The 24,271-nt window shown below is 38.9% G+C and overlaps 1 protein-coding gene across 2 annotated transcripts in view; it reads right to left on the bottom strand.

The window, feature by feature from the left end:
* The window catches only part of IPCEF1 (interaction protein for cytohesin exchange factors 1), a 104,708-nt gene extending 85,640 nt beyond the window's left edge, over nt 1-19,068 (bottom strand). The window contains exon 1 of one of the 2 annotated variants that reach the window (XM_007516153.3): nt 19,009-19,068. In XM_007516153.3, the coding sequence (XP_007516215.2) occupies nt 19,009-19,032 (24 nt within the window). In that variant the 5' untranslated portion in view covers nt 19,033-19,068. The remainder of the gene's footprint in view (nt 1-19,008) is intronic. The other variant, XM_060205304.1, reaches the window with a different exon arrangement.
* Nucleotides 19,069-24,271: the final 5,203 nt, after the last annotated feature.

The following is a 24,271-nucleotide window of genomic DNA, read 5'->3' as shown; positions in this document are numbered from 1 at the left end:
TCGCCTGGAAAATCTTGCACTGACAATTTATTTTATGTGCTGGGATAAAATTTTAGTCAGAGGAATTAATCACCCATATGAATAAAGAACATAATAAAGGAAATAATTGTCCTGAATTCATGCTGTGCTCACATACGACTAAAATTTAGGTATATTATCATAATAAGGGTCTAGCCTCAGTCACACTGCAGAAAATATTCCCCACATTGACCTGCTGCTGTGTGGTCTAAAATTCCCACCACTCCATCAAATGATCTCCTGGGTCTTTTTTTGTTATACAAATTATCCAAGAACAGTAATAAGCCAATTAACACAATAATTTGGCCCAAATATGTATATTGTTTTGAATAGCTAAAACCTAACAAAGAGGTAGGACCAGAGACAAAGAACAAAACAAGCACATTTAGACTGTAGAAATTGTCTGAGAGAAATCTAGGCTTCTACAGACTTCAGAAAGCAGATAAAATAAACTGAGAATCATGGAAATAAAGAGAAACGGTCATGGTGGAAGTGACATGCAGAAGATTTGGACCCCCGAAAAAAGAAGGAGAGTGCATTAGCTCATTGGAAACAGAGTGATTTGAAAAGGCAGACACACAGTTCAAGAAGTGGCACCATGGCAGAACACTGGTTATATAAGTACAAGGTTCTGAATTCAATCTCCAGAACTGAAAGTGCTCACTTTTTTTTCTTCCTCTCTTGTCCTCTTTCCCTCTCCTTCTTTTAAAATAAACAAAATGAATCTTAATAAAAGGAAGGAGAACTTGCAATGAATGGATGGCCTAACAGACAGCATACCTAGGGAATTTAAATAGAGATGAAAACTGCCATTTTGAGATCATTCAAATGGGATGCTTAGAGAAATCAAACAAACAGATGAAGCGAATAAAGCAAATAAATATCTAAGACCAATCTGTGGTTGTCAGAAAGGATGAAGAAATGTTGCATGGCCAAGTATCAAATATGACTCATTTGGAAAGCGGTCAACTTAATATGACACATGCTATCGTATATAGTCCATATTGATATTCAGCGATGCACACTTAATGCTAAAATGCAAAAGTGCCTCAGTAAAAATATTATGATAAATAAAAGGAGATAGTGATAGCTAAAATTTGAAATCAAGGAGTGGGAGATGGAAGAAGGGAGAGAATACAGAGAAAAGATAGCTCTAAGATCTATGAAAAGAGGCAACGAACAGTTCATATCTCCTAAGTCAAAATCAGTGAATCTCCTCCACTCAGCTCTTGTATCTTCCTGATGGGACAGGATGTCTCTGCGGCTACACAGTCCAACCTTACAGGTGATTCGAGAAACATTCCTAAGTCAAAACCATGGACTTCCAATTTTTTCTCCAAGCCAGCTCTTAATGTATGTCTGCTGCTGAATTCTCATGGTTAGTCTGGACAGGAGTGAGGGTTCTGTGTAGTAGGACAATACTACAGAGAGAGTACTCAACACTTCAAAAAAACGAAGTATAATATTTCGACCCGTAAATCAATGTGTTTTCTGATTATCAGTGGCAGACCTCCTAATTCTCACCTGAATTGGGAGCCAACCCTTAGAAAACTCATATATCCTCATTGGTCAACTAGCCTCAATTTACTACACTTATATTCTTTTTATTTATTCCCTTTTTGTTGCCCTTGTTTTATTGTTGTAGTTATTATTATTGCTGTCGGATAGGACAGAGAGAAATGGAGAGAGGAGGTGAAGACAGAGAAGGAGAGAAAAAGATAGATACCTGCAGACCTGTTTCACTGCCTGTCAAGCGACTCCCCTGCAGGTGGGGAGCCAGGGCTCGAACCTGGATCCTTATGCCGGTCCTTGCTCTTTGTGCCACGTGCATTTAACCCACTGCGCTACCGCCTGACTCCCTTACATTCATATTTTTAAGGAGGAGCAAAAAATATTAGTTATTGAGTCAGCTTTCCTCTGGTAGAGCATGTCATAAAGCAAAACATAAAATCGATATATCTGCTCAAAGTAATTTTCCAAAGACACAGACTTCACAGGACTGAAATAACAAGTTTTAGAGAGTTTCAGTTTTGTTTGATATGTATGAGCTTAAAACTCAGTTGGTTTAATGAGAAAAATGAAAACAGTCTTGAGAACTTTTAAAGATTTGGAGAAGCATTTCACTCCTCACAACAGGAAGCAGAAGCCACGAGCTATTCCGTTTCAAAATTATCTTACATGTGGTTTGTTTGTTGTTTTTTTTTTTCACTAGGCGAGTGAAAAAAAAAAACAACCTGCCTAGCATTTGATGAGACTGTTTTTTCAATAAGGGAATTGTAACTTGTTATCATAACAAATACCCAGAGCCTAATAAGACAATTTTCTCATAACAAATACATCATGTTTAATAAGATTATTTTCTCACCACTGAGATGGTATAGGTGAAACTGAGAATTTACTCTAAAAATGGATATTTCTCTAATTAGTACTAAAATTTGAAAGAAAAAAAAAAGGTTCTTATTTTAAATATAGATGTTTCCTTTTATTAAATAAACCTACCCTTGCTTTTTTGATGCTTAAAAATATGTAGTCACAATCACTCAAGAACGTATAGAAACTATTATAAAATATACGAAGGAAATATAAAAGAAACTATTATAAAATATACGAAGGGTCGTACTTTGATGTTGAATGATGACACAGTAGTTATCCACAGATGACGGAGTAGTTATTATATTGACTTTTGGGCTAAATAGCTTATATAGTAAGTTGCTGTATCTTGCCCACATAATTGAATCCAGGGTGCATTAAAATGATGAGTGAGGTGGTCCGGGAGATGGCACTGTGATAAAGCTTTGGACTCTCAAGCATGAGGTCCTGAGTTCAATCCCCCCCGGCAGCACATGTGCCAGAGTGATGTCTGGTTCTTTCTCTCTCCTCCTATCTTTCTCATTAATAAATAAATAAAGTCTTTAAAAAATTTTTTTAATGATGAGTGAGATGGCTTTATATTACATTACACTTCATGAGGATATGGTCTTGGTAGCAAAATTATTCTGTGAGAGGCCAGAAAGGCATCTCACTTGGGAGTGAGCCTGCTTTGTTATATGCACACACAGGGTCAAACCCTAGCACACTGAAGTCATGGCATACTAGGGGAAGCTACCATGCTTGCTCTACATCAACCCTCTATCTGACTGTTCATCTGTCTATCTATCTATCTATCTATCTTATCATCTATCTTTCTCTGTCTCTCTTTTTCTACCTGTAAAAAAAGTTAGCCTGGAGCAGTGAAACTCCAGCAGTGGGAAAAATGAATGATAATAATAATCAAAAAACTGGACCTGATTTGAGCATTTACCTGGTTTCTGTGGCATGAATGTTCACATCACTGTTAATTTCAAGCTGTCAATAATTTAATAACCAAGCCACAACAGTTGTGGGATATTTTTATTCCAAACCAACTCTAACACACCCCATTCGTCTTTGTCTTTGCCCAAAATTAATCTTGATTTTTAGAAGAGGGAGTTTAATACCTTTGTTTATTAAAATCTTAACCTGTGAAAATACATTTTAAAAAACGTGTTTTTTTAGAAGACACATCACCTGAAATATACTTGATAATTTGAAAGGAAAATCCAGAATAGTGAATAACAGAGAAAGGTTAAATACGGCAACAATATAGAAACAGGAATTGAAAATGATGACATTTAAGATATACATCAAAGTTATTCTCATATAAAGTTTACCATGTGCTAGGCACTGCTCTGCATCTTTCCAAAAATTCAAATTGAATTCTCACAATATTTATTATAATAGCACCTAAGTCATAAATGTTAAGAATAGGAGTACTAGCATATTCCCAAAAAAAAAAAAAGGAACTTAGAAACGGGGCACTAAGGGAGTCGGGCTGTAGCACAGCAGGTTAAGCGCAGGTGGCGCAAAGCACAAGGACCAGCATGAGGATCCCGGTTCGAGCCCTGACTCCCCACTTGCAGGGGAGTCGCTTCACAGGCGGTGAAGCAGGTCTGCGGGTGTCTATCTTTCTCTCCCCCTCTCTGTCTTCCCCACCTCTCTCCATTTCTGTCCTAGCCAACAACTACGACAACAATAATAACTACAACAATAAAACAACAAGGGCAGCAAAAGGGAATAAATAAATAAAGTAAATATAAAAAAATAAAAAAAGAAACGGGGCACTGACACACTTAGTTAAATGTATGTATTACAATGCTCAAGAATCTTGGTTCAAGACTCCAGTCCCTACCTGCAGGAGAAAAGCTTCATGAAACAGTGCTATGGATGTCTCTTTCTCTCTCCTCCTTCCCTCTCAATTTCTCTATCCAATAAAAAATAAATCTTAAAAATAAAAGAAGTTAAGGTAACTGTAAGTGTTGGTATGCATGAGACCCCTTCTGTTTCATTTGGTTTAAATCTCCCCTGCTTAACACTATTCTATTTACATAACCACTTCATTCTATTTACATAACCGCTGTTAACAAGCACCACCCTCCCTCCAGGGCATTAGTGGTTCAGTGATAGAACCACTTGCCTGCTCCACCCCCTCTCCTTGTCACACCCTGATCCTCTCCTTGTCACACTCTGATTTTCACTAGTCACTTTTCTCTCCACCCTCTCTATGTCACATCCTGTTTCCACCCTACTTGGCAAGTATATATAAAGACAGCATTGTGAGTTTTAGGGTACCTTTAGTTTAGCTTAGCTTAGCTCAGCTTAGATTGTGCTGCGTCCTACATGAATAAAGAGATACTGCCTACAGCTCAACCATGAGTCCCTGGTCGTCTATTACCTGCCCGTGAAGCCAGCCCAGCGAAAACGACAACATGTAAGAATCAGTATTTTTCTCAAAGTTATAAAGGACAAAAGCAAACTGACATTTCCCTTCCTCTTCAAAGCTTTATCTATCTATCTACCTATCTATTTATGAAAGAGAATAGGAGTATCACTCTGGCAAATGTAATACCATGGGTTGAACTCTGGACCTCATGCTTGAGAGTCCATTGCCCTAGTCACTGCTCCAGTTTCAAGGTGAATTTCAAGAATAAAACACAGGAAGTAGAAGACTATATACAGCTTCCCCATATTTGGGAGCTACTCTCTTCCCTGATCCATCTTTCTGGTCCTTTTTCCAGCCATGACATCATCTCCCCAGAAAATAACTTGGATTCACCTGCATATTAGATTTCAGGCTCAGGGGAAAAAAAAAGTATAGCCACAGGCCCTCTGGAATATAACTAAAATATGCCTACTAGCTATCTACAAAACAGACACACACACACACACACTCTTCATCTGCACTACTCCAGCCTTTAGGTTCATGATTAGCCAACAATTTGTTTGGCTTTATATGTTAACTCTCTTTTCAGCCACCAGGTTCCAGATGCCAACCAGACTTCCCTGGACAGACAACCCCACCAATGTGCCCTGGAGCTCAGATTCCTCAGAACCCCGCCCCACTAGGGAAAGAGAGAGGCAGACTGGGAGTATGGATCGACCTGTCAACACCCATGTTCAGCTGGGAAGCAATTTCAGAAGCCAGACCTTCCACCTCCTGCATCCCACAATGACCTTGGGTCCATACTCCCAGAGGGTTAAAGAATAGGAAAGCTATCAAGGGGAGGGGATGGGATACAGAGTTATGGTGGTGGGAACTGTGTGGAGTTGTACAACCCTCTTATCCTATAGTTTTGACAGTGTTTCCTTTTTATAAATAAAATTAAATAAAATAAAAAAGATAATTCATTTTGCTGATGTTTTATAAAGGGATAGGAGAGAGAAGCAAAAACTAGAAGAGAATTTGGAGGGGCCGGGTGGTGGTGCACACGGTTGAGTGCACACATTAAAATGCACATGTCCCAGCTTCGAGCCCCTGGTCCCCACCTGCAAGGGGAAAGCTTTGTGAGTGGTGAAGCAGGGCTACAGGTGTCTCTCTGTCTCTCTCCCTCTCTATCACCCCCTTCCCTCTTGATTTCTGGTTGTCTCTATCCAATAAATAAAGAAAGATAACATAAAGAAGAGAAGCTGGAAAAATGTTATTTTCTACAAAAAAAAAGTAAGTAGAAGCAATAAAAGGAGAATTACAGGTGCCAGGTGGCGATGCACCTGGTTGAACACACACATAACCATCATCAAGGACCCAGGTTTGAGCTCCTACTTCCCAACTGCAGGGATTCGAGAAGCTTTGTGAATTGTGACAAAGGTCTGCAGGTGTCCATCTTTCTCTCTCACCTCTTTAGCTTGCCATCCACTCTTGATTTCTCTCTGTTTTATTTTTTTAAAAAAATGGCCACCAGGAATTTTCAATGTAGGCACTGAGGTCGAGCAATAACTCTGGTGGGGAAAGAGAAGAAGGAGGAGGATGAGAAGAGGAAGAGGAGGAAGAGAAAGAAGAAGGAAGAGGATGAGAAGAGGAGAAGATGAGGAGGAGGAAGAGAAAGAAGGAGGAGGAGTTGAAGAAGAAGTAGAAGAAGAAGAAGCAGGAGGAGAAGGAGGAGGAGAAGGAATAGAAGAAGAAGGGGCAATGAGGAGGAAGAGGAGAACTAGGAAGAAGAAGGAAGAAGAAAGGTAGCTAAGGAGTATAAGTGTAGCCAAAAAGATAAAAGAGGATCGGGAATTAATGGGATAGAAATGGACACAACATTGTAATAATTTACAATTGTTAAATTCTCATTCTCTTCCAAAACCCTTCATTGAAAAGAGATTTGATATTAATAAGAAAACAAAGTGCAAAAAAAAAAAAAGATTGTCACTAGAATCTTGCAACCCAGTATTAAACGATTAATTTAAACAAACAAAAAAACAGATTGTCACATTCTCTCAAAACCATACTCCACAGTTGTTGTTGTTTTTTTCTGCAAAGAGATTAAAAATATCATTTATTAGGGGGTTGGGTAATAGCACAGAGGTTAAACACACATGGCATGAAGTGCAAGGACCGGCGTAAGGATCCTGGTTCGAGCCCCTGACTCCCCACCTGCAAGGGGTCGCTTCACATGCAGTGAAGCAGGTCTGCAGGTGTCTGTCTTTCTCTTCCCCTCTCTGTCTTCCGCTCCTCTCTCAATTTCTCTCTGTCCTATCCAATGACAATGACATCAGTAACAACAATAAGAACCACAATAACATTAAACAACAATGGCAACAAAAGGGAAAAAAAATAGCCTCCAGGAGCAGTGGATTAGTGAGCCCCAGCGATAACCCTGGAGGCAAATATATATATCAATTTGTATTTGTTGCATTACTCCAGAGTTTCTGGTCTCTACTACAGGTACATACTTAGTCACAGACACTGATCTGGATATTGATATTGGAACATAATTTAATATGTTATGAAAAGAAGTGATAGTTATATTCTGATCCCGTGAGTACATGGCCTCTTCAATATTTTTCTTTCTTACTATTTCACATTATTTTAATGGACCTAGTGTGTAAATACAGTTACCTCACCTTATGCACATCTTCCTTTTTTCATTTGTTCTCATTCATCCCAGCTTACACTTAGCTAAATGTTAGCTACTCATGCAGTCTTAATAGTTCTAAGGAATACTTAAAAATAAGATAGTGCTCTGCAGATACCTATCATGAGGAGATGAGAAATTGTACCCACTTGTCAACTGTACTATAAGCAATTATCCCTCTAATAAAATTCTTGTAAAAATAAAAATAAATATGAATACAGATACTTAATTTTCTGTGTTGTGTTTTAGGACTTTTTTCCTATGTTGCCATATGTAGTGTTACTCCATTTTCTGTATCGCAATAGTGTGCAGGGAATGAAACATGCCCCAATTTGTCCCTTTACCTATAAATGGAGAGTTGAGCTTCGGGCAGTACTACAATAGTGTTACAATTAACAAGACTGTGTAATTTCCCATTGTGCGTAGGAGCTTGTATTTCTCCTGGCTAGTGCTCTATCTGAGAATGCATAGGTGCAGTTTTAAGTTTCTAGTTATTCCAAAGTTGCTTTCACATTGTCTTATTTCCAACCCTCTATAATAGTTCATAGAACATAAAACAATCTACTGTTTAGTTCTTTACATGCAATGTATTATCCTCTTGAGGTTTAGGGAGGTAGTTACATTGGTAGAGCAATAGACTTTCATTGTCTATTTAGAAGTCCCAAGTTCAGTTCCCCGTACCAACATAGGCCAGAGTTGAGCAGTGCTCTGGTCAGACTTAAACAGCATCCTTCTTTAATTGTCTTCAGATTTACATTATTCTTCTTTATTTTTAATTCCTAAAGATAATGTTTGCCTCACTTATTTTTACGGTTTAATTGACTTGCAGAGAAATGGGGGCCAATTTTACCACTACTTGACCACTTTTTCAGCCAAGTAGAGACAAGCAGAGATAGAAAGAGAACTACAGAGGAAGGGAGACACCACAGTAACTGCCCTTCCCCCTCTCAGCTAAAGCACTATCATGTGGTACTGGGACTCAAACCAGGGCTTTAAGCAAGTCATGCACTCTACCCAGTGAGTTGGCTTTCTGACCTTATTATATTTGGAACTGGAAATTCAGCTCTAAACTCTGCTTTACCATTGTTTTTTTTCTTCCATTCCCAATCCTTTGCACATCTGATGAGACAGTCTAAAGTGAACCTGCAGGTTTCCTAGCATGTGACAAATGTTTTCCTACTTTTTTTCCGTCTAAACTTGCTAATTTTGGTTCAGAAAACACGATATTTATATCAACTTCTTGAAGTGTGTTAGCCTTCCTGATATGATTTACCATATCATCAGATTTTGTGCACAGTCCATTCTACCTCTCCCTGTTGTAAATCTTCTTGAATAACTGTGTGGAAGTCACTTCAAGTCAGTTGCAGTGTCAGAATCATGAAGAATCTCAGTTATCCAGCCACTGCTCTACCTGTTTTTAATCTTGGTTTTGAGGCTTTGTAATTAGTCTCTCCCTCCCAGGTATTACAGTGGTTGGTCGTGTAAGCTAAGGCAGTGGTTTGGCAACAGTGTTCTCTTCAATACCTGTCAAAAGCGAAGGAGCACTCACTAAGCATTATCCTCAAAAAGTGAGGAGAGCTCATCTCACATTTAGTGGAACATTTTTCACCACCTTAGCTTGGGGCAGGAGGCCAGCCACTTCCTGCCTCTAGAGGGAGCTCTTCAGTCATGTCCAAAGCCTCAGTCATTCTGGCTTTACTTCATTTCTAATGCACATAAATAGCTGACATCTTAGGCATGGGAAATAACACATCTGTTACACCATGCACCTTAACATGCAAAGGACTCTAGATTTCCACCCTGGCACCACATGGGAGCACCATGGATCATATCAGGAAAGCTCCAGGGATGGTGAAATGATGCCAGCATCTTTTTCTTTTTTAATTTCTTTATTGTGGAATTAATGTTTTACATTCAACAGTAAATACATTTTTTTGCCCTCAGGGTTACCGCTGGAGCTCAGTGCCTACACTACAAATCCACTGTTCTTGGTGGCCATTTTTCCCCATTGTTGTTGTTGTTGTTGTTGGATAGGACAGAGAGAAATCAAGAGAGGAGGGGAAGATAGAGCTGGGGAGAGAAAAACAGATAACCTGCAGACCTGTATCATTGCTTGTGAAGCAACCCCCTGCAGGTGGGGAGCCAGGACTTGAACCGAGAACCTTGTGCTTTGTACTGTGTGTGCACTTAACCCGGTACACTACAACCCTGCCCCCCCCCACCTCTCTTTTATCTCTCTCTGAATAAAAAAGCAGGTGGGGGACAAGCAATGGAACTGTTGAGTGCACATGTTACCATGCACAAGAATCTAGGTTCAAGTCCCCAAACCCCACCTGTAAGGAGAAAAGCTTCATGAGTGAAGAAGCAGTGCTGCAAATGTCTCTCTATTACTCTCTTCCCCTCTCTCCCCCCTCTCAATTTCTCTTTATCCTAGGAAATAAAATAAATAGTTAAATTTAAAAAATGAAAGAAGGAATTGAAACTGGACGGCCTCTCAGTGATACTGCTATGAGCAGTACCCTGACTTCATTCCTTCAATACTTTATAGAATAGTCCATCTTGGTCTGGGAGATAGCATAGCCATAACTCATAGGATTTACATGCCAGGCATTCTAGGTTTTATCCGCAGCACTGCCAACAGCCAAATATAAGTGGTATTCTGGACAACAGGAAAAGATTCTATCTTAAACTCACAACTCACATGATAATCACAATGGTGTCAATATGCCATCAAATGTCTGTCCATTTTCTCCCTTGTCTCCCTAAATATGTTTCTATTCTGCAGAAATCACAGGTACAAGAACATTAAAACTTTGTGAACATTTTATTTCCTCCCTCTATTTTTCATGGGATTAACGCTTACTCCTCCTTTCAGACCCAGGCCACTTACTCCATGAAGTCTTCTCTGACTCTAGAGGATAGTTAATTCCTGTAATAACCTTGCATTCCTCCAGTGTAACTTCTGTAGTCACTGTAATCATCGATTTGTTTTATCCTCCAAGCGCTGTCATGGCAAGTACTACTTTTGTCTTCATCTTAACTAATGAGGAAGTACCTTTTGATGTGGTTTAAGTACTTCCCTTCAGATGATGCAAAATTAATAGATCCAAGATTAAGAGCCCAGTGAGTTGTATTCCAATCAGCCTGTGTTTAACCATGTTGCTGAGCTCTGCCTGCCTTCTGTAGGTGTTCAATGAAGCCTCTGAAGCAAATATGGCTTCCGTGTTTATATTGCTCTGTGGTACTTGCATTGTGGTGACATTACCCACCCAAAGGCCATAACAAAAACCTGTTCACTCATCACATAGAGGCCCTTTAGCTTATACCACACATTCATTTATTCAGCCACCAAGTTGCTTCTTGTTTATCAAATCTGTCCTTACCACTTCTTTAGCTGAGTGACCAGATGTCTGCTTAGATTCAAGGATTGACCAAGACTTCAAGATACATCTGATGTTCTTAAGCATATAAGAACTTCAACATCTAGCACTTAGCCCAGTGTCCAACACAATGGACACTCCATAAATAGTAACTGAAAGACTGTGTCTTGGATCAGTTTTTAATTCCTATGATGCCTAGGATAGTAGATCTTCAACAAATACCTAAAAAGCCACTACTAGTTAACTAATCAGATTTTTTTTTAAAGTTTAATAAAGCAAGAGTTATCCTGAAAAAGTGAGATCCTGAGTGTGACCCTCAGAATTACATGTGGTAGAGTGATTGGTTCTCTAGTTCCCATTCTCTCTCTCTCTCTCTCGTTAGCAAATAAGTATTTTTAATAATAATAATAAAGCAATTCCTCTAGTGCTGGGGAAACAGCTCAATGTTAGAGCACAGGATATGCCTGAGTGAGGCCCCAAAAATGCCACTGTCAATTTCTAGTACCTTCCATGTGCCAGAACTGAGTGATGTTTTAGCTTCCTTCTTTCACTCCCTATCTCACATATACATATACATATACATATACCTATCTACAGAACAGAGGCCCCCAAATCTTCATCTGCACTATTCCAGCATTTAGGTTCATGATTGGTTAACAACTTGTTTAGCTTTATATATTAACTCTTCTTTCAGTCACCAGGTTCCAGATGCTAACATGATTCCAACTGGACTTCCCTGAGCAGAGGACCCCACTAGTGTGTCCTGGAGCCCCACTTCCCCAGAGCCCTGACCCTCTAGGGAAAGAGAGAGGCAGGCTGGGAGTATTGATGAACCTGTCAATGCCCATGTTCAGTGGGGAAGCAATTACAGAAGCCAGTCCTTCCACTTTCTGTACCCCATAATGATCCTATTCCCAGAGGGATAAAGAATAGGAAAGCTATCAGGGGAAGGGAGGGGATATGGAGTTCTGATGGTGGGAATTGTGTGGAGTTGTACCCCTCTTATCCTATGTTTTTTTTCAGTGTTTTCTTTATATATATGTATGTACACACACATATAGATAGATAGATAGATAGATATACAGATATAACTATATAGATATATAATAAAACATAAATATATGGAGAGGAAGAAGAGGAAAAATGAAAAGAAATTATGCATGGAAATGATGAATACAGAATTCTCTTAGGAAGCAATCACAACAAGTATCAGTTTAACAGTCCAGACAAGTACAGATAACCCAAGCACAAGGCAGGAAATAAATATCCCTCCCCACCCCTATTGGTTGTTCTCTTCAGATGAAAAGTGGGCAAAGTAACTGTGATTCATACACAGAAGCTCTTGTTTCAGGGAAATGTTTTCCACTTGACATTTAATTTCAGGCAATATTTGATGAAGGTTCTTGATTTCAAAGAATCCTTAAAAAAAAAACTGCTAAAATTTTTTAACTCAAATCATTTCTTCCCTACTAGACTGATCTCTGAAAACATGAAAATATAGGAGCTTTAGGTAAAACAATTCTTTGCATGGTCAAAAAGGGAATATGGTAAATTCCCTCTGAGTCTTGTCTTCTTTAAGTGGACACTGCTTTGCTTTTCTTAGTCAAAATATTGTCAGCTCACATCCAAAGCCACTGATAGAACTTTTTTCATTGGGTCTGTGTGATTCACATGTTTTAGTCATTATCTATCTTATTTAATTTTTTGAAAACCTAATCATGTAAGAACGTTCATTAATGTTTTGTTACCACTTAGTGTTTGTTGCTCAGAAAACTTTTAAGTATCAAGGATTCTTAAAGACATTTGGGGCTTGTGCTGAGTCTAATTACTATGTGGGAGACTTTCCAACAAGCTATGCCCCCGATCCTAGAGGTGATACGGCAATATTAGCAACACAACCTTTCAGACCACTGCTTGGCAAAGGATATCTTTTGCTTATTTAACAACCAGTTCCTTCACAGTTCTTCAGGGACAAAAGGAGAGATTCAATGCCAGGCAAGTACTGACTCATCTTCTGCCGGTCCCAGTTCGGGCACCAGTTGCCCGGCTAGCTTCACAAGTGGGAGAGAGACAACCAGAGACTCATGGCTGAGCTGGGAATGCAGTTCAATCTTTATTGACGAGCCGGGATGCAGTTCAACAATCTAATCTCTATATTCATTAGAAAATACTGTCCTTTATATCTCCTGAGGCGTATGTGTCAGGAAGAGAAAGTACGTAGGATAGGGGATGGGGAGAAGGAAAAAGCACTTGAACCAGTGGGGATTAAACCAATGCAGGGAAAACAATGATATAAATTTATGTAAACAGACCACAGCATCAAGCAGAAGGGGTCTTAGAAGCAGACCAACAATCTTCCAATCAAAGAGAGAAGAGAGAGATACATGAAGTCAATGAAATTTTCAAAGAAATGGGGTGTCAGGGAAAGTACCCCATAAGATTAGATCATACGAGGCCCTCATATAGGGGTACAAGTACAATCCAGCAAGCACTGACCAGAGAGGGAAGACAGGAATACTCAGTGTGACAACTACATCATGCAGGGATTCAAAAGTTGCATTTGGAAGTATGAACTTCAAGGATGGAGAGACAGCTCAATTTGTTAAAGCAAAGAATCTGTATGTATGCTGGAGACATACACCACCACCACCACCACCACCACCACCCTCAGAGGCCCTTCGTTCAATCCCTGCCACCATGATCTGATCTCTTTCCCTCTTTCATAAAAAATAAATAAATCTTTAAAGCAAATGTAAGGCATTCTTTTAAAAGGATGGGAGGCGGGGTTAGTGTTTGTTCAAAATCAGTAGTAAACCATTCAACCAAATGTAAACAGGTAAAAAGCACAATCAAATTCACATTTTGTGGGGGTTGGTGGTGGTGCACTGGGTTAAGCGCACATAGTGCAAAGTGCAAGGACCACGCAAGGATCCAGGTTGGAGCCCCTGGCTCCCCACCTGCAGGGAGGTCGTTTCACAAGTGGTGACACAGGTCTGCAGGTCTCTATCTTTCTCTCCTATTCTCTGTTTTCCTCTCCTTTCTCGATTTCTCTCTATTCTATCCAAGAGCATAAGCAGCAGCAACAACAAAAAAAAAAGGGGGGGGGATAGCCTCCAGAAGCAATGGATTTGTGGTGCACTGAGTCACAGCAATAACCCTGAAGGAAAAATCTTTTTCACATTTTTATGAAAATTCACTAGAAATGTAGTTCAAAAGTGGAGTGTGTACCTCACACGCATAAAGCTTTTGGTTCAACCTCTGGCACACATAAAAACAAGAAAGACAAAAACAAGTCCAGAATATCATTTTTTAAATGATGGAGTGATAGTCTCCTCATCTTCAACCTCCTCCCCCTCCTCCTCTTCCTCCTGCTTTTCCTCCTCTTCATCATCCTCCTCTATCTCTGTGTCTATGTGTGTGTCACTCTCATTTTGAATGAGAAAGGAAATCAAGGTACACTGATTGTTGAGTATCAAGAAAAACTGAAAAGATGAAGGTGCAGAGGAAAAACATCTCTTGAGCCAAGAAGCAAAGAGAATATGGATCTATGAAGAAGGTGAAAGATTCCACAGATAAAATCAACAGAACGTAGTAAGTTAATGCTTTGTGTTCTTCAGGAAGTTTTAGTTTTGAAAAGTCTGCTCTTTCTCTCAGAGAAGAAAAAAAAAGGAGACTATCAGACTTTCTTAAACTCTGTTTAAGAAAGAAAGAACAGTACAGTTTGACCACCATCAGACTTCAAATAATTAGACTCTAGATCCTTGTGCATGTTTTAAATACTTATTTATTATTGGATATAGACAGAGAGGAATAAAGATAGGAGGAGAGACAGAGGAGAGAGACAGATAGACACCTACAGTCCTGCTTCTCCACTCGTGAAGCTTCTCCCCTGTAAGTAGGGAGCAGGGGCTTGAACCTGGGTCTTTGTGGGCTGTAAATGTGTGCATTTAACCAGCTGTACCACTACCTGGCCCCTGACCCTTGTGTGTTTTTACTAGTATAATTTTCCAGCCTAGTCTCAATGACAGTTATCAGATCACGGTCAAGAAAAGGACCCCAGGAGTATCAGCCTTGCCCCTCATCCCCAGAAGGATCCCCTTGTCTTCTATCTTCTTATTCCAGCACCGAGCACAGCTCTCAGCTCATGTTCAGTCCATGTTACTTGGGTGGGAATGAAGTGTAATTCCAAGATGTGATTAGGTCAAATGTGTCAAGTCTATTGAAACGACCTGGTATAAAAATAGGTCTCTTGTGCTACATTTTACTTAGAAGAGCAAATGACAGCGGAAAATTCAACTAATTTTCTGAATGGAAAAATAAAATAGGGTGACTGCTGAAAGCAACTGGAAGACATGTCTAAGAGTGACATTAAGCAGTACCATTAAACCCTGAGGACTGGGAGATAAAAATAACAGGTAAAGAGGTGCAGGAGAAGAGCTGTGCTGATGGAGTCTAGGAAGATGGCTCGTGAAATGAGAAACAGCTATAAATAACCAGAGCTCCTACTCACAAGAGCAGATGCCCGAATCCAAGGAGAAGCCAGTTATGTATTATCACAATAACAGTTCAAAAATGGGAATTGTATGTTATAGTCCTATAGTAGTGACATTGGCGAGATTTGTTTCAGTATATGGATATGGGTAGCTTTATAGATGTAGACAGTTTCACGTGTTTGAAGGCACAATCATATATCCAGTGCCTACCAGATACAATAACTGATATATGAGAGCCAGGAGAGATGTGATTACTAAATGAATGTTTCCATGAAATGAATAGATGAAGTCAAATTGTCTAGGTTCTTTCTAATTACTTTGTTAATAGGCATTCCTTCTTTTGCCACCAGGATTATCTCTGGGGCCCAGAGTCTGCATGACTCTGCTGTTCTCAGCAATCATTTTGTTTCATTTCTCTAGATGGAAAGAGAGAGAGAGGAGAGAGAGAGAGATAGGAAAGAGAGAGAGAGAGAGAGAAAGAGAGAGAGAACTAGAGTTACCTGCAGCACTGCTCAGCCACTAATGATGTTTTCCCCATGCAGGCGCTCCCATATGGAAGGCCAGGACTCGAACCTGGGTCCTTATGAATGATATGTGTGCACTTTACTGGGTTAACCCCCTGCCACCACCCGCCTCACTTCTTCTTAAATATAAATGATGAATTCCTTCCCCCTGGATGACTGTTTTCTTTAAGGGAAAAGATAAAGCAATATAAGAATTAAAGTATATTATATTTCTCACTTTCCAGACTACTATTTTTTGTTGTTGTATTTAATTCATGACAGTGCTTATAATTACATTTTTCTTTTTTTTTTCCCTAGAGTTAGACAGACAGAGGGAAAGTGAAAGAGACCACAGCACTGAGGCTTCCTTCAGTGTGGCGGACGTAGGGCTCAATCCTGAGTCACATACACAGCAAAGCACAGCACTGAGGCTTCCTTCAGTGTGGTGGATGTAGGGCTCAATCCTGAGTCGCACACATGGCAAAGCAGCTCATTATCCAAGCGAGCTATTAGCTCCACATGCATACTTTTCCCTTTTTGAAATTTTAATAAACTCTGAGAACTTGAACTTTGACTTCCATGGTTTGATTTTTACAGACCTCTGCTATCCATGCATTCACCCTTGACCCAGGGTCCTCCTGTAACATCCTATATAATTGTTTTCATATTAAATCAATAAAGTAAGGTGTCAGGCTACAAAATTAACATTCAGAAGTCAGTGGAATTCCTCTATGCAAACACTAAGTTAGAAGAAACTGAAATCCAGAAATCAATTCCTTTTACTATAGCAACAAAAACAATAAAATATCTAGGAGTAAACCTAACCAAAGAAGTGAAAGACTTGTATAATGAAAATTATGTGTCACTACTCAAGGAAATTGAAAAAGACACTGAGAAGTGGAAAGATATTCCATGTTCATGGATTAGGAGAATTGACATCATCAGAATTAATATACTACCCAGAGCCACATACAAATTTAATGCTATCCCCATATAGATCCCAACCACAATTTTTAGGAGAATAGAACAAATGCTACAAATGTTTATCTGGAACCAGAAAAGACCTAGAATTGCCAAAACAATCTTGATAAGAAAGAATAGAACTGGAGGCATCTCACTCCCAGATCTCAAATTGTGTTATAGGGCCATTGTCATCAAAACTGCTTGGTACTGGAACAAGAATAGACATACTTGAGAGCCCAGAAGTGAGCCCCCACACCTATGGACATCTAATCTTTGACAAAGTTGCCCAGACTATTACATGGGGAAAGCAGAGTCTCTTCAACAAATGGTGTTGGAAAAAATGGCTTGAAACATGCAGAAGAATGAAACCGAACCAGTGTATTTCACCAAATACAAAAGTAAATTTCAAGTGGACCAAGGACTTGGATGTTAGACCACAAACTATCAGATACTTAGAGGAAAATATTGACAAAACTCTTTTCCACATAAATTTTAATGACATCTTCAATTAAAGGAATCCAATTACAAAGAAGACTAAGACATGCATAAACCCCTGGGACTACATAAAATTAAAAAGCTTCCGCACAGCTAAAGAAACTACTACCCAAACCAAGAGACCCCTCACAGAATGGGAGAAGATATTTACATGCCATACATCAGACAAGAGGCTAATACCAGAATATATAAAGAACTTGCAAATCTCAACAACAAGACAACAAATAACCCCATCCAAAAATGGGGGGAGGACATGGACAGGATATTCACCACAGAAGAGATCCAAAAGGCCAAGAAACACATGAAAAAATGCTCCATGTCTCTCTGATTGTCAGAGAAACGCAAATAAAGAGAACAATGAGATACCACTTCACTCCTGTCATACATCAGAATGTTATACAACAGAATGTCATATATCAGAAAAGGGAACAGCAGTAAATGCTGGAGAGGTTGTGGGGTCTTAGGAACCCTCCTGCACTGCTGGTAGGAATGTAAATTGGTCCAACCTCTGTGGAGAACTCTCAGAAGGCTATAAATGGACCTACCCTATGACCCTGCAATTATTCTCCTGGGGATATATCCTAAGGAACCCAACACACTCACCCAAAAAGATCTGTGTACACATATGTTCTTGGCAGCACAATTTGTAATAGCCAAAACCTGGAAGCAACCCAGTTGTCCAACAACAGATGAGTGGTTGAGCAAGTTGTGATATATATATATATATATACTACTCAGCTATAAATAATAACTTCACCGTTTTCAGCCAATCTTGGATGAACCTTGAAAAATTCATGTTAAGTGAAATAAGTCAGAAACAGAAGTATGAATATGGGATGATCTCACTCTCAGGCAGAAGTTGAAAATCAAGATCAGTAAAGAAAACACAAGTAGAACCTGAACTGGAATTGGCGTATTGCACCAAAGTAAAAGTCTCTGGGGTGGATGGTTGGGGAGAGTACAGGTCCAAGAAGGATGACAGAGGACCTAGTGGGGGTTGTATTGTTATGTGGAAAACTAGGAAATGTTATGCATGTACAAACTATTGTATTTACTGTTGAATGTAAAAAATTAATTCCCCAATAAAGAAATCAAAAAAATAAAGAAATTATTTGTTCTCTATTTGGACATAAGTCTATGCTACCATCTCTCATTTCTGATTCTGCTTTGCTGCTTCTCCAAAAATTCTGTCCTATATATCCACTGTAATGTCATTAGATTTATAAGAAAAAAAAAAGTATGCCACAAGTCACTCAGTACCCTATATCCTCATCTGTTAAAAATGTCGTTATTAATGTCATCTTCTTACTTTTCCCTGCATGTTTCCTTATCTAGTAAAGACAGCATAGTTTCTTACCTTTCTTAATTCATACAGGCAAAGTTATTATTCAATTTTAAATAATAAATTCAGTGTGAAATTTATAGAATTACCCCCACACAAATTTCTTGAGAGAGAGCATCAGTTAACTTAAGACACAAGATTGATTGGTGTATAGTATACTAAAATCGTGGTAATATTTCTTAAGCTTTAAAAGTAAGCCACCAGGCAGCTTAAAGGTTTGGTAGTTGGCTTAAGCCTAACAAAATGATTATGTGATTGCACTGCATCTAAAGGAATGGAGGATGCTGAATAGCTAATCAAACAGAAAATCAACTTGCCTGCTTACTATTATTGTTACATTATTATTATTACATCAAACTAGCGATTTTTAAGGTGCAGGTTGTTTCAAAGAGTACTTACCAAAACATTGCTGTCAGTAGCCATGTGCGGTGTGAGATCAGCAGAAAACAGGCTAAAAGAGAAAATTGAGTTTTCAGGTAAGTGTAGGAGTCAAATGTTAGTAAAAGCAGTCACTTTTCTGAAGGAGGAAAGTCAATGCTATTTGATTGATGACATACTGTTCAAAAATTATTTTTATTGCAGGGGACCAGGTGGTGGTACACCTGGTGAAATGCACTCATTACAGTGCACAAGAACCAGGGTTCAAGCCCCTGCTGCCCACCTGCAGGGGGCAAATCTTCACAAGTGTTGGAGTAGGACTGCAAATTCCATCTTTCACAATCCGATAATAAATAATAAATATTTTTAATTATTTTATTGACGAACTTAATAACCCCACTGTTTAAAATCGTATATACATTTTGACAGAATTCTTTCAGTCGACCAACAAGACACCTTACATAATTGATATTTTATTATATGTAGAGACGTATTTGAAATTTGAAAATATTTTCTCCTTCATGACAATCAGTAAAATGTAAGATGTGGAATTATTTGATCCATTCCTGTGACTCTGGCAACATAAACTCAACAATTTCAAAAATATAACTTAATTCCTATGCCTCAGAAGTTCCAAGTTTAATATTAGAGATATGCCTCTTTTGATGTGTTGCACTTTGTAGTGGATTACCTGAAAAACAGAACAGTCTGTGGTTTCAAGGAAAGTAGATGAAAACAGGAAAAAAAAACTCCTATTTTCAGAATTTGACAAGCACGAAACACTCACAAGCCACTGAAACTCTCCCCAAAACAAAGAGCCTTTCAACTTCTTCTCAATGGCCCACAAGTAGAAACTCACATTTTATTTGACTTTATATCTTATTCCAGTGGTTCCCAATTTTTTGCAGAGTGGGTATCCATTTTTAGTGTTGAAAATGACACACATGTACACACACAAACACACACATATAATAGATATAAACAAGATTTATTGGTAAATTGTTACAGAAAATCACAGTAAAAAGACTGACATGTTTATTTAATTTTAACTTGCCCATTTGAAAGAATTAAAACATAACTAAAAATTCACTTTCAAGGTAGACACAGCCGGAAATGGGGAGGTAGAGGAGGAGAGACAAAGAGATCTGCAGCGCTATTTCACCACTTGTAAAGCTATCCCCCCCTTGCAGGTGAGAAAACTAGTAATTTTTCACTTAAAAGAAACTTCTTTATCCTCTACAGGACCTTGCCCTCAATGTGGAGCAACAGTAGAAACTGCCCCACCTGGGGCAGTGTGGAGGCTGGGTCAACATCCTCTGCCACTCGAGGAAGACGGGTCCTGAAATGAGTGCAGCCCAGAATGTTCCTAGCTGTGACCATGGACTGTGAATTCACATTGACAGGGGTGCAGAGGTTACACAGATTCCTGTGCTAAATATGAATAGACATGGGCCCTGTGTCAGATCAATAGGGTTTACAGTTAAAAGTATCTACATACTTTTTCTATATTTGGGAGCTTCTTTCTGTCCTGATCCAGTTTTCTGGTCCTATTCTCAACTCTGACACCATCTTCCCAGACAATCTTTTAGCCCACTTGCATGTTGCCTGTCAGGCTCAGGCAAAAATTAGTAAAGTCATGGGCCTCTTGGAATATATCTTAAATAGACTTCCTAGCTTCTTCCAACATGAAAACCCTGAATTTGCTATATCTTTACTTTTAGTTTCCTGATTACTAAACAATTTGTTCTGCTTTATATCTTTTTATTATCTTTATTTTATTGTATACAGACAGTCATAAATCTAGAGGGAAGGGAGAGATAGAGGCAGGCTTGGGGTATGGATCAGCATACCAATGCCCACGCCCAGTGAAGAAGCAAATTACAGAAGCCAGAACTCCCCCAGTTAGTTCATTTCCCCACTCACCAAACTACTAATTTTAACCTCATTAGTCAGTGCAAATAAATGTATATAATCCATTCTTAATCTCCAAGATTGGCTATAAAGAATTAAGTGACAAATCAAGTTTGACAAATATTTTTTAAGATTTATTATTTAGGGCTGGTTAGTGGTGCACCAGGTTGAGTGCACACATTATCATGCTCAAAAACCCAGGTTTAAGCCTCTGGGAAAGATCGTGATCACCAGCACCAGCAGTGAAGAGACCTGCAGATCTCTCTCTCTCTCTCTCCCTCTCCCTCTCTCTCTCTCTCCCTCCCTCCCTTCCTCCCTTTCTCCTTCTCCTCCTCCTCCTCCTCCTCCTTCTTGCCCCTAGGGTTATCATTGGGACTCTGTGCAAGCACTATATATAAATCCATTGCTCATGGTGGCCATTTTTTTTTTCTATTGTATTTGCTAAAACAGAGAGAAATTGAAAGAGGAGAGGAGGGTAGAGAGGAAGAGAGACAGACAGACACCTGCAGACCTGGAGCAGTGGATTCATAATGCAGGCACCAAGCCCCAGCAATAACCCTAGAGGAAAAAGAAAGAAAAGAAAAGAAGGGTGGGGATATAGCATAATGGTTATGCAAAGAGACTTTCATGCCTGAGGCTCTTAAGTCCCAGGTTCAACCTCCATAACTCCATAAGGCAGAGCTAAGCAGTGCTCTGGTAAAAGAAAAGAAAGAAAGAAAAGAAAGAAATATTGACTATGTTGATGCTGACTTCCCTCAGTCAAAGAGGAAATGAGGGAAATGAACATGAGATCAAGTGTGAGGTGAAAAGTGAGGGTTCTAGAGGCCTTTGTCAAAGCTATACTTTAGCATTTAGCTAGGGATAGGAAGCTTATTTCTCATAGTTGACATATAAAATCTAAACTTTCACCTAAATGCATCACTGATAATTTAGGATGGGAGAATCATCTGAACAATATCTAAGTTCAACTCTCATTTTTCCTCATTCACACAGAGCATGCAGTCATAATTCAGAGGAACTGGGAAGTGAAATGGTAGTCATGGAAACACAAGTAAATACTTTTGTTTATTGTCTGGACAAGGAGAACAAGCTCTCCTAATCTCCTAAATTACAGGGCATTTGTTATCTATATATTGCAAAATTAAATATGTACCTCCATGAATTTTAAAACAAAAATAATTACAAATCACACAAAACAAATTATATAAGAAATGATGCTAAAGTATGTTTTTAAAGTAATAACCTTCCACCTTCTACATCCCACAATGACCTTGGGTCCATACTCCCAGAGGGATAAAGAATAGGAAAGCTATCAGGGGAGGGGATGGGACACGGAGATCTGGTGGTGGGAATTGTGTGGAGTTTTACCCTTCTTATCCTACAGTTTTGTTAATGTCTCCTTTTTTAAATAAATAAAAAATATTTTTAAAAATTAAAAAAATGTAGTAACTTTTTTCATATGTGCACACCTTTCTGAGAATATCCATTTAAGCAAGGTGACCCCCAAATGAAAGAGTTCAAGGAAGAAGTAGATACTAGATGTTCCTTGATTGAGGAATTTCTATAATTTCTAAGAATCTGTGTAGTTTTAATTTTCAGTTCTCTGGGAGTCGGGCTGTAGTGCAGCGGGTTAAGCGCAGGTGGCGCAAAGCACAAGGACTGGCATAAGGATCCCGGTTCGAACCCCGGCTCCCCACCTGTAGGGGAGTCACTTCACAAGTGGTGAAGCAGGTCTGCAGGTGTCTGTCTTTCTCTCCTCCTCTCTGTCTTCCCCTCCTCTCTCCATTTCTCTCTGTCCTATCCAACAATGACAACAACAATAATAACTACAACAATAAAACAACAAGGGCAACAAAAGGGAATAAATAAATAAAATAAATATTAAAAAAAATTTTTTTTTAAATTTCAGTTCTCTAATGATAAGCTAAGCAGAGCAGTTGTTTATACATCTATGAATTATGTGCATCTCTTTCGAAAAGTTTTCTGTTTTGTGATCCACTTTTTAATTGGCTATTTTTTCTTTTGTTGAACTATACATTCTTTTTCTTTTTTTATTATTTTAATTTTATTTATTTATTCATTTATTGGATAGAGACTGAGAGAAATTAAAATGGAAGGAGGAGATAGAGAGGGAGAGAGAAAGAGAGACACCTGCAGCACATTTTTTACCACCTGTGAAGCCTCCCCCAAGGGCTAGAACCCAGGTCCTTGAACACTGTAATGTGTGCGCCCTCACTCAGCTCCTCATAGGTGCTTTAGACATGCTTGACATCAATCACTTGTTGTATGTGTGATGTGCAAATAACCTGTCTCAAATTCTCAGTTCACTAGTTATCAATGGGTAGTTTGTTTTCAGTTTGTAGAAGCATTTAAGTTTGATTTAAGTAGTCCCATTTATTTCATCTTGTTTCCATTTCACACTCACTATTGACCACAAACCCCCCATGGAGTTGAGTCTCCAAATATGTTTGTGATGTTAAAGTCCACCAAAGTTTTCTACTATATTTCTGGACTAATATCCGGGTCTTTGATCAGACTTTGGCACATGATGCTAAGTGGTAATCTGGTTTTACTATTCTACAGGTCACTTTCCAGTTTTCCCAGCATCATTTGTTGAAGAGACCTTCTGGTCTTCATTGAATGGTTTTCACACCTTTGTCATATATTTATAATAATAATGGCTTTATAATGGCCATTATAAATTTATAATGTAATATATAATGGCTTTATAAGTATGGGCTCATGTCTAAGGTTTTGAATATGTTCCATTTATCCAAGTGTTCATATCATTCTAGTGTCACTCCGTTTTAACTATCTCTTTGTAGTATCAACAAGAATTATAATTGTTACCCATTTTAAATGTTACCTGTCACAGCTTTGCAAAATATCTTACCTAGTTGTCACCCACTTTGCCAAATATATGATACAGAATCAATTCCAGACCCATCATACTAAAGAGAGTTTTGGTGCTGGAATTTTGTTCCCCATTTCTCCATCTCTCTCTCTCTCTCTCTAAAAAAGTCAACCTGAAGCACTGAAGCCCTGACAAAAAGAGAGAAAAGGAGGGAGGGAAAAAAATAAAGAAAGGAAATCTTTCATATCAGGACCTGGCAGTGACACACCAGGTAGAATACACATATTATCTTGCTTGAGGATCCAGGTTCAATCCAACAGTTCCCACTTGTGCTTCACAAGTGGTGAAGCAGTGCTGCAAGTGCCTCTCCTTTTCCCTCTCTAACTCTTTCTCTCTGTCTCTATCAGAAAAAGAAAAAGAAAGAAAGAAAAATGGCCACAAGGACTGGTGGTTGTTGTCTAGACACTGAACACCAGCAATAATCCTAATGGCAGGAAGGAAGAAAGAAAGAAAAAATAA

This window comes from Erinaceus europaeus, chromosome 13 (assembly GCF_950295315.1).
Source record: "Erinaceus europaeus chromosome 13, mEriEur2.1, whole genome shotgun sequence".
NCBI classification, from domain to species: domain Eukaryota; kingdom Metazoa; phylum Chordata; class Mammalia; order Eulipotyphla; family Erinaceidae; genus Erinaceus; species Erinaceus europaeus.
This window is presented reverse-complemented; position numbering and strand designations above follow the sequence as displayed.